Here is a 20,798-nt window from a genome sequence, read left to right on the forward strand (position 1 = left end):
ATGTAAAACATAGTGAGTCAATGCAATCGTAATCAAGCTTGACAAACTTACAAAATCTGCTGAGTCACGGTGAAACCGCTGCCACTTCCTTTTAGTGGTAAACCACTTATTGCCCAAAATATCAGGGATTTTCAACCTTTAATGAAGAGTAATGTATTGAGTAGGTCTCAGTGGCTTTGACAGTGGATTGTTGATTATACTAACACTAAATTAGCTCATCACAGATACACTTGTGTCAGCATACATGTTAGCAGCATGGTTAGCAGATACTGTGAGTAATAGGAAGCAGAAGAGAACACGTGTTTTTAGTCATTTGGAAAGGGTGTCTCTATTAGCTTTCCCATCAGAGCACACGGACCATTTTATTATCTCCAGCAGGTGTAAATCCTGTAGGGAGAACATGACCTCGCGGTTGTGTATATGTATAGCTGTCTGCTTGTCTGTGCAGGGCTAATCTTGCAGAAAAGTGCACTCATCAGCCAGATTAGTTTGTTCTCTCTATTCAATGTTGATTTGTCACAATTTAAACTTTTCTGTTGTTTAGTTTTTTACAGAAGGCTATAAAGGACCAAACACACCACAGTCGACTCTAGGGGAAACATACCTAGTAAAATCATATTTTTCAGTTTTTTTTTTATTTGACCCGTATCTTCTGACTCACCTTTCTCTCTCTTCCTCTCTGCAGGTGGTGTCTTTGGTGCAGCTGCTGAGCGACCCTTTCTACCGGACACTGGAGGGTTTCCAGGTGCTGCTGGAGAAAGAGTGGCTGTCTTTCGGCCACAAGTTCAGCCTGCGGAGCAACCTGAGTCCCAGCAGCCAGGGCGGGGGCTTCACACCCGTTTTCCTGCAGTTCCTGGACTGTGTGCACCAGGTGAGGTTCACAGTCATTTCAACAGGTTTCTCTCAAGCATCTCCTGAACCCTGTTTGAGACCTCTCTCCACTTTTACCCCCTCATGACTTAACACCATTCATACCGTCTTCATGAGCTCATCACATTCCTGAAAAGTGTACAGGCCAGAGGTCGTGGAAGGCGAGAAATTCAGCTGTTATTATCTATACATTTGGTTTAGTTTTGCACTTTGCATTCCCAACACTGGAAGTGTAATTTCAACAATGCGTTGCACCAGGGGGGGGGGCCGTCCAGGGGGGTTGCTGCAGGCCAGATGGGCTGTGAACCCAGTGTTCAGCGCAGAGCTGTCTGCACTCGCGTGTTTCAGCCTCCCCTCACATTTCAGTGCGTGTTTAGGGGTGCAGTTTTGGGGATTGAGAGTCTCTAGGAAGGTTTGGATGGGCTTCAGGATTTCAGGGGGGGGTTAAGAATGAAGCTCATGCAGCTGAGGGGGCTGTGTCCGCTCTGAAATGCTAACTGGTGTTTTTTTTGTGTGTCTCCTGGGGTCCCACTCCCATACACTTACATCAACACATAGTTTCTGCATTTGTCTTTTGAAACTGTAGGCCTGGCAGTTAGGGCAGTTTGGCGGGGGGCTGGGGGTCTAGAGAGCTGTAAACAAGGAGGAGAGGGGATTCGGACGAGGGCTGAAAATAGAAGTGCCTCATCTCCAAAACAGCTGTTGTTTTTGCCAGCAGACCCAGGTGGCTTCAAATATTCAGCATCTCTCTCTCATTGGCCGCCTCGCAGCGCTGCATGGGAACAATGGAGCTGCAGTCCCTCTGTCTGGACTGTGTCTGGCGGTGATGATATCACTGACCTTTGCCCCCCCCGAGGACAGGAGACCTTCTTTCCTGTTTCTAATTGGTCACTTGTGCAACGCAGGGATGTGAAGCTGGACATGAGGACATGATACAGCTGTCACAAACACACACACACACACACACACACACACACACACACACACACACACACACACACACACACACACACACACACACACACAAACTGACCTTCCTTCTCTGTCTCCTATGTCTAATCTCTGTTCTTATTTTCATGTCTTTGCAGATTTTGGAGCAACATCCTCTGGAGTTTGAGTTTAATCAGTATTATCTGAAGTTCCTGGCCTATCATCACATCTCTAACCGCTTCAAGAACTTCCTGTTGGATTCCGACTATGAGCGGCTGGAACATGGTCAGTGTCCTTGTGTAGTGTACGATTAAAACCAGGGGGATGAGTTTTTTATTTTATTTTATTATCTTCTTATGGTCTAAGGACATTTTGCCTGTATGTTACTGTCATATAACCTGGTACATTATGATAATGATGATTCCCTTAAAATTAATACAATAAAATGTCCTTGTTATAAACAAAATAAATATCTACAATAGATCCCCAAACTAAATACTAAACATTCATTCCTTTCATTTTGGATGCACAATATCCAGACTCAAGTGGGTTGAATACAATTGTCAAAAAACAACTTTTGCTAAAAAAAAATATGAAAATACTCACCAAGGCAATTCCAATGACTCTTATCTACACTCAATATCCCTATCATGTTATTAATAAACACTTAATAGCCTCTTAAATCATTTCCGGTTCTTCCCAAACACCAAACACAAAAATACTGTAATTAATTGGCCCCAGAAAATTAAACCAAATGCACGAAAATTCAAATGAAAACAGATCCATATATGTGATCGTGATAATAATATTATTCATAGATATATAGCACGCAATATTTGTGTAGTAAAAAATAAGATATTTTGACAGCATTATACTCGCCAAATATCCTCTATATTTAATATAACCAGTTTATGAGGTGAGATGTTGGGGTTAAGTGTGTGCTTGAAGATGACGTGTGTAAATCTCTCATGATGATCGTAGCCCGCCAAAATGTCCCCTCATATCCTGTAATATAACACATCTGTTGAATTACCACTTTTATGACCTGAGTGTTGCATCGGCCAAAACTATCTGAGGTGAAATGGCCCCTGTGCTCAGCAGCTTCTCCTCTGGGTTTCAGGCACGTTGTTCGACGATAAAGGCGACAAACAGGCCCGGAGAGGCGTCTGTATCTGGGAGTGCGTCAACAGGATGCACCGGAGGAGTCCCATCTTCTTCAACTACCTGTACAGCCCGTCAGAGAGCGACGTGAGTCTCCTGCCCCCCCTCTGTCCTTTAATAGAGCTTCCTCTGTGTCTCACAATGACAGTTCATACATATGTACTGGTACATTGATATTTGACTTGTGCACTTATTCCATCTACTTGATTTAAGACAGAGGAGCATTCTTAAAGGTCTCAGATATATAAAGACATGTCTATGAAGTGATTTGCTCCAAATACCAAACAGATCACCCATTGCCATGCCTCATTGCCATGCCTCATTGCCATGCCTCATTGCCATGCCTCATTGCCATGCCTCATTGCCATGCCTCATTGCCCTGCCTCATTCCCATGCCTCATTGCCATGCCTCATTGCCATGCCTCATTGCCATGCCTCATTCCCATGCCTCATTGCCATGCCTCATTCCCATGCCTCATTGCCATGCCTCATTGCCCTGCCTCATTCCCATGCCTCATTGCCATGCCTCATTGCCATGCCTCATTCCCATGCCTCATTGCCATGCCTCATTGCCATGCCTCATTGCCATGCCTCATTGCCCTGCCTCATTCCCATGCCTCATTGCCATGCCTCATTGCCATGCCTCATTGCCATGCCTCATTCCCATGCCTCATTGCCATGCCTCATTGCCATGCCTCATTGCCATGCCTCATTGTCATGCCTCATTGCCATGCCTCATTGCCCTGCCTCATTCCCATGCCTCATTCCCATGCCTCATTGCCATGCCTCATTGCCATGCCTCATTGCCATGCCTCATTCCCATGCCTCATTGCCATGCCTCATTGCCATGCCTCATTGCCCTGCCTCATTCCCATGCCTCATTGCCATGCCTCATTGCCCTGCCTCATTGCCCTGCCTCATTGCCCTGCCTCATTCCCATGCCTCATTCCCATGCCTCATTGCCATGCCTCATTGCCATGCCTCATTCCCATGCCTCATTGCCATGCCTCATTGCCATGCCTCATTGCCCTGCCTCATTCCCATGCCTCATTGCCCTGCCTCATTCCCATGCCTCATTCCCATGCCTCATTCCCATGCCTCATTGCCCTGCCTCATTCCCATGCCTCATTCCCATGCCTCATTCCCATGCCTCATTCCCATGCCTCACTGCCCTGCCTCATTGCCCTGCCTCATTGCCCTGCCTCATTCCCATGCCTCATTACCATGCCTCATTGCCATGCCTCATTGCCATGCCTCATTCCCCTCTATTTCCGCCCTGTTAGAGAAAAAAAATAATAATAATATCAAACATTTCCGATATTACGTAATATCGGCCGCAAATCTGGATTGGCTCCGTTGTATCCACGTTTTTAGAGATGTGGGTAAGGAGGGAAAAGAGAGAGGGTTCTATTTTCGGAAACTGTGAGACACACCGGGGACATATATTTATGTATAAAAGACATGAAAAAGTGCATTTTGCATGATATAAGTGTTTCAAAAGAATGATTTGTATTTAATTTATATTTCATGTTTAATAAAGAATTTTTTTTTCAAATACATTACCCAAGATGAATTAAAGAAATGTCTCAGGAGATCAAGTTTATTCTCTGGTTTCACATTTAGTTAATTCTGGTGATTTGGCATGCCTGTGTTCTTCCTGACAGACACGTCCTCCTCATTATGTCAGCCCAACTTACTTTAGATTCTCATTCAACCTTTTCTGATCCGTAGGTGATCCTGAAGCCCTCGATAGGCATCCCCAGCCTGAACAAATGGGACTTCTTCACGGACGAGACCCTCTCCACCGGCCCGTGTTACGACTGGAGAATGATGGCTGGGAGCTCGGACTGCTCCGAGGAGGTGCACACGCTCTCCAACAGCAAAAGGAGGATCGTGTGGCCGTGCTACAGCAGCGTGACGCGCGCCCAGCCCGACGCCATCACCAAACTCCTCGCTGTAAGAATCACTACCAAACTTTGGTCTGAAGTTTTTATCTTTTTTGTTCTTGTATTCAACATTTGTGGTCTCTCCCGGCCGTTGTTGGTGCTGCAGGATGTTGGGAGGCTGGAGGGAGAGCTGAACCAGTCCTCTGAGAAATGGCAGACAACTCTGGAGAGAGTGCGCATCAGTATTCAGGAAGACCTCGCGCAGGAAGGAAATGTACGTATTATTTTATTTACATGAGCAATGTACGCTAGAGGGGGTAGGACCGGAAACTTGTTTAAGCTTCTTCTTGCCCCTTTTGAACATGACAGAAACTATTTGAGAATTTATTTTTTTATACCTTGAACGTTTATTTATTTTTATTTTTTTGCTTCTCTTTGTTATAATTATTATTATTATTATTGTATTTATTATTATTATTGTTTAGAATAGAATCGGAGGGATGAAACCCTCTTTAATGGTCACACATACATGCGTGAAGCTAGACCTCTGCATTTAACCCATCCTAGCTTTAGGAGCAGTATTTTGTGTTTTTGTTTCTAACATGTTCAATAAATGGACTAATAATAAATGATGATTCAAAAGCTAGTCATATACTTCACATGTTAGATAAAGGAACTGTTCTTCTCCCACTCATGCCGTGTTATCTGGTATGTTTGCAGCTCCGTAAACAGTCCATGGTTTCCATCTCCGGCCTCATTCCCACGTCCAGCATGCAGGCGTTCCAGCGGCGCTCCATGCTGCACCTGCCAGACAGCGGACTGGGCGAAGACCGCAGCACCGCCGCAGCCAATGGGATCAACCGCCGTGCCGCTACACTCTACAACCAGTTCACCCCCAAGAGCGAGGAGAACAGGTGGGTCGTGAACTTCCTGAGTCCTGGAACAAATAAGAAGCCAACATTTGATTCCCTTAAAACTGCTGTCCAGGGGCCTGTCCCGTTTTAGATGATGAGTCAGCGCTGTGCTATGTGTGTGTGTCATGTTTGTGGGGATTGTCTGTACTCTGTTAAAGTCGTGGTGTGTAATTTAACAATTACCGAGAGGTTAAAGTACAGGCTCTTGGCTCAAATATCTGGACATTTTCCCGTGTTGGCTAACAAAGGATAAAATCTCTCTCTCTGTAAATAATGTTAGCGCTCTTAAAGTATCAAATCGTGTGTGATGGGCCAAAATCTTTCACAGATGAAGTGAAACACCTGAACCAGTGTCATAATATCCATAAATGACATAACCCTCAAAATGATTCTTATTACCTGTAAAATACTAAATCATGTTAACTTCTCAGTCCTACAGCTACTGTATATGAAGGATGCTGATAACTTTGACATTTTTGTGTTGAAGCTTTATACAGGTTGTTAATAAAACATATTAAAGGATTTCCCAGCTAAAATGAGAGAAGATGTGACTTATGGATTTTATCATTAGTAATAACTACCCACCGCTGGCCTCTTTACACAACAGGAACGTAATGTACAGAGGTTCAGGGAAATGTGGAGAACACGATCGTCAGGCGTTGTCAGGGGTCGTATTGTTTTTTAACAGCAAAATTCAACTTCTCCTAATCAAAGACTTCCAGACTCTCTTAGCCTTCATCATCATATCCACACTTTTTGCACTAAATTAACTATAAAATAAGGTTAACAGCTGTTCAATAATCAATTAAAGGGTACGTTTTGATTATGATAACTAAACTCATTAACAGAGTAAGGGATCAACTTATCTATATCATTTGTTTCCATCTTTAATGGTGTCATAGAAACAGACAGCCTTTAAATCGTTTAAACTACTTCAGTTCTCCTTGCACACTCATGACAACAAACATATATGCAAGAGGATCATTTCATTTCAAATATTATATATGTTTAGTATACGTAACATCAGATTATGTTAAAGATCAAGCTTTTCTCAAAGGATATCTTTAAATGCAAGCATATCCCTAACCTTCGAATCATAATAATTCAAATCAACCATATTTCAAGCCCTGGAGATGTAACATCCTGTGCTTTGCGTCCCATGTGCTCTTCAGGTCTTACGAGGGGATCCTGTATAAACGTGGAGCGCTGCTGAAAGGCTGGAAGCCTCGCTGGTTTGTATTGGACATTACGAAGCACCAGGTGAGCCGATCTGCAACAAGTTTCAGAAACTGTAAAGCCTCACCTGAGTGTCGGCTGCAGGCTAACACTCCCCTCTCCACAGATGAGGTACTACGACACCGGGGAGGACACGAACTGCAGAGGCCACATCGACCTGGCCGAGGTGGAGTCTGTGATCCTCGCTGCTCCCACTATAGGAGCTCCCAAACACATCAGTGAAAAGGCTTTCTTTGACGTGAGTTCATGTCAACACAGATATTCACTGAGCATTACTTTCTCAGCAGTCACATTTCCTATATCGTTAAGCGCTGTTTTGATCATGTATTCTGTGTTTTACAAGTATTTTGAAAATAAGTTTGCTACATATTATACATGGGGTGACCTGTATCTGTGGCTTTAAGTTACTGTATGCAGTGAACACCATCTTATGGACATTTTGTTGGCCGGCAGGTGATCAACAACTGACTTTTTGCTAATTGGCTAAAAACAAGCCTTACAGAGTCTGTTTCAGGAAACCTATTTTGCTGTTCTAAAAAGTGACAGTCATGGAAAAGCTTAGTGTCCTTTTAAACCTGAGCCTCAGCAGATTACTTCCATACATGTTGGGATCCACAAACCACCCACAACACGGGTCCTTCAAAGTTTGTAAATGTAGGGTTTAGAAATTGAAGTTTTTGAGGTCATTGAAAGTGCCTAAATGTATCTCGTATGGCATACTACAGTATCACTTTTTTACTACATGACTATGACATTGTTATGAATTACATCCTTATGGCATACTTTACTATAACTTTATGTGACTTGTTTTTATAGACTACTATTCTATCTATACTTGTTATGACATGACTATGTTTTGCTATATATTTGTATGCCCTTTAAAAACCTATACTAAGGCATACACTCTACTATAGTTGAACTTTTTAGGACACACCATAATATGACATTTTGATAACATTCAGTCCTTAGATTTGATGTTTAAAATGTTCCGGTGCATCCTGACTAAAGTAAGGCACATTACGAGATGCAAAGAAATTCTGTTGTAGTTACCTTTGCCGCCATCTTGCTTGAAAAGTAGCCTTTTTAGCAGAAGAGTAACCGTCGCTTCCCTCCGCTTCACAAACTGTGGAAGAGAGGTAAAACACAATGTGACATTAGAGATGAACCTTTGTGTCAGGAAAAAAGTCTGGATTTGAGCTGTTTTATTGAGTTACACATTAAAGCCTGTCCCTTCTGTTCTGCATTTAACCCTTGTTGTCTGATACCTGTTCAGCTGAAGACCAGCAAGCGCGTCTACAACTTCTGCGCCTCTGACGCTCCGAGCGCTCAGCTGTGGATGGACAAGATCCAGAACTGCATCTCTGACGCCTGAGCAGCGACGACGTTCAGACCAGGAACACAAGAGGTGGCGGAGAGCAGAGCCGTGACAACCGCTCCACTCAGCTCTTAGATGTTTTTAATTTGTGACCGCGGTGAACTAAGTGCCTGGTAGTGGAGGATGAAAACTGCCTGTCACTTCTCAGCTGGTCGTCAAACACACTCGTATGCTCCCTCCTCCGCGTCGCCAACAGGGACGAAGTGAAGATAAGCTGGTGTTTTAGGGGTCTGCACTACAAAGGACATGATATCCTACTTAAGCTGTAAATAGATCAAAGCAATATCACTGGCCATTCAAACTGTGGGTTCAATTTTAGACTTTAAAAAAATGTAGAAAATAGCCTTTAAAGTGATTTCTATCGGATATTTTACTACCATGAAAAGGTTATTGCTGCTTAAAGAGACGTATGAACCGCCAAAAACTCAGAAATCTTAAATGCACAACATGAAAAAGCAATTTGTTTGCACTTAGCTCTTAAGTATGCACTCCTTATCAAATAAAGATTTTCTAACGGATGCAGACAGCGAGGCTAAAGGCATTACTTTACAATGTACATACGTTTCCTCAAGACAGATAAGATAAAAAGAATTTGCACAGTGAGTTCAAAAAGAGTTACCTGACATTTTTCTATTTAAATACGTGACGTTTTCTCTATTTTGTTGAATGTTTTATTGACTTTTGCATAACACGTGTCTCATGTCGTGTAAATTATTATTTTGTATTAAAAGTGTAACTGTGTTCGTGTGGTGGTTCCATGTTGTTCTGTAAATACGTGTGACATTTCATTTTATATACTGTATGATGTTCTGAACATAAGTATACTTTTCTAACCTTAATTCTAATGTGACCAAAAAGTCTTTTTTAATGTGTCGTTGCAAATACCTGAGTGGCCTGTTCCCTTTTTGTGATGAACCATTGTTCTGAAAGTCTTTTTTTTCTTGTCGTACAAATTGTCCAGGCAGGCTGTGTGTCTTTTTAAGGGCTTTTAAATAAGTACTTAAATACATCCTTGTGGTTTTCAGAGATCCTTGTCTTGTTCGTTCTGTTTGTGCAACCCATTCTAAAGTTTTAGTCAAAAAGAAAAAGAAATCACACATGAAAATACTCAAAGATGTTAAAGGCTTTTTTTTTTTTATGTATCTTTGTACCAGGTTTTGTGGTGATACTAATTTTTTGGAAATAAACAAAACATACTTGAAAAATACCTGTTGTTTGTGTTCTTGTTTAGATGAGCGAATATCAAAGGCTTTGTTTATGTTTAAAAGTTCAAATCGGTTTGGAGTACAAGTCCTGCATTTAAGGTTAATTGAAGTGGCAGTACAGAAGATTTGTAAATTATTTAAAATAAAGGAATTATGATTAAGCACTTAATAAAAGTGATGATCATTTAAATATGTTATATAATTACTGATGCACTAAATTAACCATACTGCTCTTGTTGCTTTGTGTTTTAGCCAATTGACAATAAATCAACTGAACCAGTTTCTTACATCACACCTTTCACTTTTCTTTTTAGAAATATTCTATTTATGTTTTTCCTTCCGGGCATTTATTGATCTCCGATAATGAACATACCAAAGGAAAATCTAAAAGGAGACTCTCGGAAGTTGCTAGAGTTATTGAATTAATCGCAGTAAAATAAAAGTCTACTTTTTAAAACTAAGTTATAGTTATGCAATAATCTTGCTGTGGATAAAATGCATTATGTATAAACCACAATTAAAATGAGATCAAGAACCAAGAGTGCACATTTATTTTCAATAACTTTATTGGAATCAGTCAAAACGACAGACCCCTGGAATTGTTGGACGAATAGGCCGACCTCTGCATAGAAAGCCTTTAACATGATAAGGATGCAGGTTCTGTAGAGCAGGGGTTCCCAACCTTTTTTCCCAAGAGCCCCCCCAAATGACTCCTGTTGGAAGTTGCGCCCACCCCCCGCACACACACACACACACACACACGGGGGGGGGAAACAGCGGTAATCAAAGTCTCAAAAATGCTACAACTACTGTCACAAACTGGATGAATGGGAAGTATTTAGTTAAAGGAGGATGAAGGCGTAATTAAGGAGCACTATTGGAGTGACTTTGATGGTTATTGGACTCAGCATTCATTCATTTGGATTCCCGCTGTATGAAGAAATTAAAGGACGGCGCAAGTGGAAACAATTCACAAAGGGATTAAACTGTTTAAAACACATGTTCAAAGTAAGCCGGAGTTTGCCGATGTGTTTATGTGGATTCAAAAGTCGTAAATAATCTACAAAATGGAGGAGACCGATCTGATCAGAGAAACTGTGACAAATAATCCAACTGAAACCGGCATGGACAATGCGCTTATCCAGACAAGCCTGGTTTGGACACTTTACAGGCAGAAGAAACATTTCTATTAAAGAAAGAATTATACATTTCTTTCTTTTTATGTCTTTAACACTAACTTGAATTTTATTTTAATTAATTAATCAATTATTTTTTAGATTTTATTGTAATGTAGAGACAAGGCTTTTAGTGACAATCATGTATTGCCTTACAATTATATGCTAAAAAAAAAAGTCTAAATATGATATTTGGCCTCAAATCATCTGAGGCCTGGCGACCCCCCTGCGATCGCGCCCCCCCAGGTTGGGAACCACTGCTATAGAGGACGTACAAAGCAGTGGCGTAACTGGATTTAAGGCAGCTTGTTGAAGTGAACCCACCATTAACTTTATAAGCTGTTATGTTGATCTATAAGGATATGTCGTATGTTAAGACGGACCATGTGGGATTTATGTGACAAGTAGTAAACCTGCTCTGTGCGGTCACTGTTTTACGGTGGGAGGGCTTTTGCCCTTTGGATAAGGATACATCAATTAGGATACAAAAATCACGCAAAAACTCCACAGCACTCTTTTTAAACAATAAAGTTCCTTTTTTGAAATGGCATAGTCACGTTGAGACAATGTTTATACTGTGCTGTTGATGCAGTAGGGCCACAAAGTGCCAATATCATATGATGTCCAACTTTCAATTGATTCAATATGTTGATCATTGACAAGTACCTACAAAACTAATAACATAGTTATTACCTACTCTTTTCCCTCAACCTATCCTAAGGGAGTGCATATAGGCCAACGTAGATACATTGTGCCTCTCCACCTCTGTTCCTTAATTCTTCTCAACCTATCCTAAGGGAGTGCATGTACGTAGACACGTTGTGCCTCTCCACTTCTGTTCCTTAATTCTTCTCAACCTATCCTAAGGGAGTGCATGTATGTAGACACGTTAGTTAAGCTGCTATAGGCTTGGACTGTCGGGGGACACCTTACTTCTTCCTTCCGTCTGTCTGTACCTGTGTACTCTCATGTTCCGAATAACCCAGCTTCCCCAACATTTATTTTTGTGTCTATATCTACGCCGGGATCCTGAGTCGAGGCTGATCCTGTTGCTGTGGTCGTGTGTCCTGGATCCTCTATCCTGAGCACTGGATCTGAGTCCTGGACTTCGAGTCGTGTCTGAACCTGTCTCTGCGGTCCTGCCTGACTCTCACCATACTACTTCCCTGATGGCTCCCACAAGATTGCTGACATCCTCATGGATTCATCTTGTTATTATAGACACATGCATTTCCAAACATTTGGTCTACCTATGCTGTAAAATGTATTATCTCTTCGATTTACACACGGCATCTATTGCACCTCTGTCCGTCCTGGGAGAGGGATCCCTCCTCTGTTGCTCTCCCTGAGGTTTCTCCCATTTTTCCGTTTAAACTGTGGGTTTCTCTGGAAGTTTTTCCTTGTACGATGTGAGGGTCTAAGGATAGAGGGTGCCGATTGTCATACTGATATTCTGTACAAACTGTAAAGTCCACTGAGACAAATATAACATTTGTGATATTGGGCTATATAAATAAACATTGATTGATTGATTATTCAGTTATTATTTGTACTCAGGCTAATATAGAGTATAATGATGCAGAGCACAAAGCACCGCTGTGTCTCACAGAATTGATAACGTGACTCGTATCTTTATAAAACAATGGCTCATTGGATACAGGAGGTACAACTTTTTTGGAACACCTTGTCTTTATTACAGAATTGACTCAATGAAAGGTAATCAGACACGGCTGCTGCTCGTGTTTTGCTTTTGCTCACAGCCAACAGGGCCTGAAGAGGACGATGATGATGATGATGATGATGATGATGATGATGATGATTATAATGGGTGTCTCACTTGCCAGCAATGAATATGGGCCCGAGCACGAGCCCCAGCTCACTCTTTGGCGCCTGGTTGGCGCTCTGAACGGGACTCCTGTGGTCCAAAGAGGGTTTGTGTCTGAGAGGAAGCGGGGGGTCAGAAGAAGGGGGCTGTTTTTGGGAAAGCAGAGTTTGGTTGTTTGTCCCTCAGTACGATCTCCCAGCTTGCAGAGCAGGTGCACAGCTGCAGCAGGCCAACATCTGGGCAAATCCCTTGGCAGTCCTCTCCATTTTTAGCCTCTTGCTTTGGGCACGGAGATTAGGACCCCTGCCCACGAACAGAGGGAGCAGCGGAAGTTATCCAGCGGGATTGTTAGGAGTGGCATGATAGGAATGCTTTCCTCCGGAGCCAGAAATACTCAAGAGCCATTTTACACATTGAATCCACAAAGCTGTTTGTCCTCTCAGTGGATCTTTGCAGATTCATGCAAATTAGCTGTTTAAAACTTTAGGAGGGAAACATCTTGCTGTTACATAAGTATGGCGTGAGTTGGCTCATGACTGCCTCTGACTTCTTCTCTGAAACTTAAGACACATTACTGATGAAAGCATCTATTTTCCCTGAGAGCAGCGGTGTTCTAGAATGCAGTGCTGTGTCTTTGGGATCTTGTGTAACTATGCTAGATGTTGTTTCCTGAGTTCAGTGTGGTTAGAGAACCGTGCTGCTCTCACATTAAAAGACAAATCAAAAGCAGTCTAAATTCAAAATGGCATATTGTTGGATTTTGGGTCCCGTATGCTTCGTGAACAGGCACAGCTGCAGTGCATCTTTTCTTAGAAGAATGCTTATTAGCCTTTCAAATGAGCCCAAAAATACTCTAGTGACAGATGATACTGATTTGTTTTATCGGCCCTCGAAATCCTGATTTCCATGAAGCCCTATGGTTGCTATGAATGTGAACTATGTCTCAGTTTCTATTTCCTGGGTGCCTCTGCAATGTGGGCAATGAAGGGGCTGATAACTGACTGCTCAGGGGCCTCGCAGTCTTAAAAATATATGTTACCTAAAGGGAAACCAACTAAAACCAGCAATGAAAAATACTAAACAAGGTATAAGACCTGCATTCACATTTAAAAAAAAAAAAAATGCATACAATGGGACTTGAGTGATTATCATGATACATACCCTGGTAATGTCTGTAGTACCATTTGAACACTCTATGGAGTACCAGTTATCTGAGGTACCGCGGCACGTACTATAGTATCGGAGGTACCATGGTACGTACCATGGTAACAGCTGTGGTACAACGGTATGTACCAGGGTTATACCATGGCATGCATCATGGTAACATCTGAGGTACCATGGTACGTACTATGGTACACTATGCATCTGAGGTACCATGGTACGTACTATGGCACACTATGGTAACATCTGAGGTACCATGGTACGTACTATGGCACACTATGGTAACATCTGAGGTACCATGGTACGTACTATGGCACACTATGGTAACATCTGAGGTACCATGGTACGTACTATGGCACACTATGGTAACATCTGAGGTACTATGGTACGTACTATGGCACACTATGGTAACATCTGAGGTACCATGGTACGTACTATGGCACACTATGGTAACATCTGAGGTACCATGGTATGTACTATGGTACACTATGGTAACATCTGAGGTACCATGGTACGGTACGTACTATGGCACACTCTGGTCAAATGTATTATGGGTTGTGGCCCTTGCCGAGGGCACCTGCTCCAAATGTTGATCTCACCGTCTAGTCACTCATCACGAGTCCCACCCTAGAAACCAGGATGATGTCAGCTGCCTGCAGCACATGGGGGTCAGATTGGGAGATGATCAAACGCATGATTCAACTGAGCTCCAGATGATCTTATCCGGACACTGCCCGCTCATCCATGAGCAGAAAAGGACAATTACACATTTGATTTATAACTTTAAGGGTGGGGTTTACTCAAGTTGATGATGTTTCCTTGACCCACTTTGAGGTGTTTGTCTGAAGCCCTGATGTTGTTCTCTGTCCAGGGTAAGTGATCCACGGTTTTTCTGTGCAGCGAAACTCAGAGTCCATTCAGCTGTGTGAAATGCTCGAGGCTGTGAAGTCACTGTGGGAAGTCATCTAACCCTGAAAAGAGGCATCTGCCAGGCATTTCTTCGCCAGCAGACAATCTCCCCCAAAAAATGTTCCTGTTTCAAATCAGTTTCGATGAGGATATTTTGGAAAGGATTCAGATGAATTGGTCAGGGGCATTAGGGTGATTTTGGGACACATGTGGCGAGGGTGAGACAGCGGGGGATATCCTTATTTTTGGAATGTCGGGGCGGGGGCTTGTGCAATTTAGTAACGCAGATTAGAAACTCAATTCTGAGAATGGGAGGGGAAAAAACGCCAGATACTTTTTGAGAGTCTGAGATATAAATATCTCTTAGAAGAAATGTGAGCAGCTAATCCATTTATCATACACCAGATTAACAACTCAAGACAAATAATGCATGGAAAATCCTGAAACCTATCAATCATTAGCTCTTCATTTAACATGTTTTAATCTTTGTATTTCCTTATGAGAACTGTTACTAACAAAATGTCCTTAAAAGGAGAAGCTATTTGCAAAACGTCTTTAATGGCAGTACAAAAAACCAACTTCTAGCAATAGTGTTAGCTCAGAGATTCCTGCAATCCATGTCTCTGTCTGATCTTATCAGTGACCCACCGGTAGAGAGAGATCTGCATGCTGCTGACTGTCAGATCAGCGAATGAATGCAGGCTCTTATCTCTTCTCCCGCTCTGACAACTCTGAACTCAACATGAACTGACTCTTTCCCTCCAACAAATTAAGATTGAGAGTTTTTACAACAGAAAGTAAAGAGGATCTTTGTGTGGGCTGGTAGACACGAGACACACAAGTACCCACGGATAGATTCTGTAACTTAGTTTCTTTCATTACCGAAACATGAGGGTTGAAAGACAAAGGTGAGGTGTACCTGCAGAACAGAGATCCTTTGTTGCACCAAATGATTTGTTTTGACACAGACGCAGAAGAACGGAGCCTTTGCTGCTGCCAGTCGCGTGCATCAGGTGTGATTTATCTGTTTACATGATAACTGGAACAATGAAGTAATATTAAGCAGTACAGACCTGTAACACAAACAGGCTGGTTACTAGGGAAGCACACATTTGGCTTTGTCCACCTGAAGTTTCTGATACCGTGACTCAATTTGCAAATACCGAGAATAAACATCTGATACCAGTCCCTCGCCAAAGTAAAATACTCCATTTACCTTACTGTGTGACAATATTTGGAAAGGCAAGCTGTTGCTGTGGTACCAAAAACTGTGAATGAACAAATGTAACATAAACGGGAAACACTGAGTTTTATAATAACAAAATCCTGGCTGATACCCATCAGGCAAATCGGATAACAACGGAAATGCCTTTTGAAAAATAAAAATAAAATGAACTTTCAACTTTCCTGACTTATAAGATAAGGCTTGCAATATTAGAAATGTTTCTTATTGTTAGCAAATCCCAAGAAAAGGCCCAAACCAACAATGAGTTGACTCTACAAACAAGTGTCTCTATACAGGAAGTCCTTGGTGCCACAGATTTGAATAATTGGCTGAAACTAGTCCCCAACAAAACTGCTGAGAACAAGACCCATACTTTCTTTAATTCAAGAAAATAAGACACTCTCTTCAAAGAAGGTAAAAACTCTCTGCGCCCCCTTTTCTATTGTATTCAGAATTCTACTTTTTCAGATATTCTAAACCAGGGGTGGGGAACCTTTTTCCTCTCAAGGGCCATTTCAATTTTTTCAACATCCTCCGAGGGCCCTACAAATTATTGACCTCTGCTTAAAAATACTAAAATCACAGCCCATTAATTTCGTCTTTCTTTCATTCCGTGCAAAGAAAAAGCAACCTCTCAATCCAGATATCTTACCATGACTCGTGCATGCATGCACGTGCACGGTGTGGCATGACCACCAAAACAGAAAGTATATTGGACACAAGATGTGTGCAAATGTGTTTAGTTTCCTATCCATGTGGACATGATTTAAGTGGGGGGGGGACCTAACCTCCTATAGGGGGGTACTCACCTCCTCCAGGGGGGTCTGGGGGGCATGCTCCCCCTGGAAGATTTTTTTTTAAATGTTGAAGTTGTAAGCATCAATCTGGTGCACTTTGAGAGCAACATTAGGAGATCTGTGGATACATCTCTCAACATCCATATGAAACAGAACTGTAAGCAGATTTATTTTTCTTTATGGATATTTAACAAATCACTCCCCTTTCAAACTGTATTCTTGTTTATTAATAACAACTTGTATTTACTGTCATATAGTATTTTATACCTGTTTACTTTATTCTCTTGTTTTTTTATAACTATAATGATCATATAAAGTTGTGTCTTTACCTCACTGGTTGTAGAAAACCCTTCTTATATTCGTTAGCATAGCTAGCTAACCAGATGCTAATAACAACAAAGTTATTGACTGTATGATCAGTATGACAGATGAACAGATCGCCACTGGGCTTTCAACTAAAGACACAGCTACGCAAAAACTGCGGCATGTGTACGGCTCCTTATGGGTACTGCAATTTTTGGAAGTGCCGAAGCGACGTTCTGGTGCTCTCCGTCAGAACTGCACCCCTGTCAGACGAGACATATACCACGTGATGACACGTTCGGCTCGTTCAAGGACCCTGACCTTGGCCAGGAAAAACAGGCACTCGCTTGTTTAATTTTTTTGCGGTCTACATTTCTTTAATTTTTTTCTTTTTTACGTCTGTTTATAAATTACTTCGAGGGCCGTACCAAATGATATACGGCCCGGGGGTCGGAGGTTCCCCACCCCTGTTCTAAACAAATAAATGTTTGTTGTAAAGTTGGCAATGTACAGAGCCCCTAAAGGGACATGGGAAGAAAAAAAAATGGAGAGAAAAAAAAAATAAAGTCAGGAAAACGGATTCGTTTCTCGTGCGCACGAGAAACAAATCCGTTTTCCTGACTTTATTTTTTTTGAGAAAGTTACCGATGCACTAAGGAGGAAGTGGAACACACATTAGACAACCATTTCATTGCAGACTGTTATGTTTACGAGGGCAAATGAAAGAGCATACATTATTTGAGATAGACTATATTTTGAAGTCAGACTTAATTTTATGGACATTTCGGCCAGGGGTGTAGAGCTATTGGTTTAAACGCCGGATTGGCAAAACAGGAGAGTTTGTAAACCAGTCTGCTTTGATATATGAATTAACGTCCGTGACTTGCAGAGTACCTGCTTTCCCCGCAGCTTTTTTATAGGGGAACAAACACTCAGAACACACACACAGAGCCAGTGGCGGACTGCCCCCCCCCCCCCCCCCCCCCGTTGACAGTTTACGTCGGCTGGGCAGGGTGAGATTCCCGGGCTGATTTTTAGTCCCAGTCCGCCCATCACGCGTCCTGATGACCGGCGATCTCCTCCATAAAACTAATAAAAGGGGGAGTAATCGGGCAGTTCGGTGTGTGTGTGTAGAGGTGTGTGTGGTTAAAACGGCCTGTGGTCACTCTTCATAGCTGTTCAATGAAGCTAAACACAGGAGGCGGTGCGTAAAAGCTCTTTGAGCGCTGGTGCTGCTCTTCTCTGAGTTACACGTCCCGCTGCCTATAACAGTCTGCAATGAAATGGTTGTGTCCTGTGCGCTTCACTTCCTCCTTGGCGCACCGGTAACTTTCTCCCCAAAAACCAGTCAGGATAACGGGTTAGTGCACGAGATACTTTCACGTGCGCACGAGAAACTAACGAGATACTAACCCGTTATCCTGACTTTTTTTTTCTCTCTGTTTTTTTTTTTTTTTTTTCATGTCCCTTTAGGGGCTCCGTAGCAATGGAAGTCTTTCTTTTAAATAAATGAATGATTTCTATGATGTGATAATGTGCTGTTGAATGCTCTTGTTATTATGTATTTTGATTTGCTTTTATCCTTGCTGGTATTTGCGTGTTATTGCTCAGGGTCTAGAGGGGTCGGTGACCACTTCCTTATAAAAACACATGTCTTTGTGATAATAATAAGAAATTGGTTTGAATCCTACTTAAAGGACAGAAAAAACTTTGTTTCTATAGGTAAATACACATCTGAGTTGACAAATATGACATGTGGGGTACCTCAAGGCTCCATCTTGGGGCCTCTTCTCTTTAACATCTACATGCTACCACTGGCTCAGATAATGAAAAACAACAAAATAAGTTACCATAGCTATGCGGATGACACACACATTTACGTAACAATTTCACCAGGAGACTGCTCCAATTCAAACACTGAGTAAGTGGATTGAACAAATCAATGACTGGATGTGTCAGAACTTTCTCCAATTAAACAAAGATAAAACTGAGGTAATGGTCCGCTGCAACTCTTACTACTTTTAAATCCAGGCTGAAGACTTTTCTTTTTGCCGCTGCTTTTAATTGAACTATTCACCTCTTAAACTACATTGTAACTTTTATCCATGTATTTTTTCTTTTAATGTTTATTTTATTATCTTTTCTTTTTAATGATTTTAAATGCCATTTTCTTAAAACCTCTTAGGCCCCACGGACCCGGTTCCGGGGCTGAAATTGCGTCATTGGCAGGAAACAACGTCTAAGGAACTTTAATATTTAATAAACTATGAATATTTTATATCCATATAATGGGAAAAAACTCATTTAACTGATCTTTTTCATTTTTTTTCCTAAAAATAACACACAATGCTAACAGAGAGCCTCTGAATTAGCCCTGAGCGAAAAATGCTAACCTATTACTGCACCGAAAATCACTCCTAGCTCCCTTATTACTTATCCTAGCTCCAACACATCGTTTATGATCATAAAGACACAGAATCTAACGGAGCCGGCCTCAACACTGAAAGATACAAACTCGCGACGTTATCAACAAAAACGTACATCAAAACAAGTGGCGCTAGGTAGCCCACAACGCTAACATGGCCTACCTTCGTCTTTGTCTTGTCTAAACTGGTCTTCAATGGCATTAAAACGATAACAACGATGATGTAGTTAATCCATAGGTTAATATCCAATGTGGCTGTGTCCCCTTTGAAATGTTCTGATAATCTATAAGCAATAAAACTGCAATTCCGTTTTAAAATAGTAGATTTTTTGCTAAATCTGTCTAAAAAGGTCAAATATCACTTGTTTTGCATCAATCTTGATACAGGGTACTTATATGTTGTACTCTGGATTCCTAAAGCTTTTAGTCTACTGACCCATCATTCAAGGTTAGTTTTCACTATAAGTACAAAATATCTTTTGGACGGACACTATCATTTACAGTTTTTTACCATGTTCAATCTGAATTTTCTTTAAAATAAAAAACATCTATATTGATTCTGACATTCATTTTCTACATCCAACTCACAGGTTTATCATTACTTTGAGAAGAAAGATTTTTTATTTAACCCTTTTAGAAGGGAAGATATGGTCATTTGTTCTGGGATTGTAATTTTCACGCCTGAAACCTGAAAAACAGGCTTGGGGCTTAAGAGGTTTTAATGTGTTTAATTTTTTGTAAAGCACTTTGAATTGCCTTGTGTTGAAAGGTGCTATATAAATAAACTTGCCTTGCCTTGCCTTTGTTCCTTGATGGCACACAATAAAAGCTTTATTTGTATTAGATACAAATGTTGTATAATCCTGCAAAAACCTATGGCAAAAACCCAATGTGAAAAAGAATAAAAATCTCAAACAAAGTCCAGCTGCTTTGCAAAAAGTGAAACAATGTGGGTTTTTTGGCGGGTTTTCTTCAAAATGTACGTCCTGAGTAGGAATAAACAGGCCCCCCACATGGTAGGCAAGGTGTTTGGAGATGAACTTGTTCAGAATAACACCAGACAAGGGAAAAACACATCCACCTTATAACATCTGGACAATATGACAGAAGCCACCTTTATCACTCACTGGTGAAGAAGACACACTTTGGCTCTTTAAAAACATCTTATAAGTATCCACCTTACACTTATTCAGGCACTTAAACAACAGAAGACTGAATGTCAGTATTTTGGGGTTTGTCTTACTGAGGATACCGTTCATATGGTGACATCTAGTGGACACTCTTTGTCATGATCGACCTGCAAAACAGAAAGAACTTGCTGCATTTTGACACATTTAAGAGTCTTAACAGCCTCTCAAACTATGAAATACTGGGACCTCTGAAATAAAATTAGCCATACAC

The 20,798-nt window shown here is 41.5% G+C and overlaps 1 protein-coding gene across 4 annotated transcripts in view; it reads left to right on the forward strand.

Moving 5' to 3' along the window:
- sbf2 (SET binding factor 2) overlaps window positions 1-9,577 on the forward strand; it is a 94,127-nt gene extending 84,550 nt beyond the window's left edge. For all 4 annotated transcript variants that reach the window (XM_079662430.1, XM_079662432.1, XM_079662433.1 and 1 more), the window contains 9 exons: window positions 686-871; window positions 1,959-2,085; window positions 2,921-3,048; window positions 4,693-4,917; window positions 5,014-5,121; window positions 5,568-5,761; window positions 6,934-7,021; window positions 7,104-7,235; window positions 8,271-9,577. In XM_079662430.1, coding sequence (XP_079518556.1) covers window positions 686-871; window positions 1,959-2,085; window positions 2,921-3,048; window positions 4,693-4,917; window positions 5,014-5,121; window positions 5,568-5,761; window positions 6,934-7,021; window positions 7,104-7,235; window positions 8,271-8,369 — 1,287 coding nt within the window. In that variant the 3' untranslated portion in view covers window positions 8,370-9,577. The remainder of the gene's footprint in view (window positions 1-685; window positions 872-1,958; window positions 2,086-2,920; window positions 3,049-4,692; window positions 4,918-5,013; window positions 5,122-5,567; window positions 5,762-6,933; window positions 7,022-7,103; window positions 7,236-8,270) is intronic.
- Window positions 9,578-20,798: the final 11,221 nt, after the last annotated feature.

The sequence above is a fragment of the Notothenia rossii genome (assembly GCF_949606895.1).
Source record: "Notothenia rossii genome assembly, chromosome: 2".
In the NCBI taxonomy this organism is placed as follows: domain Eukaryota; kingdom Metazoa; phylum Chordata; class Actinopteri; order Perciformes; family Nototheniidae; genus Notothenia; species Notothenia rossii.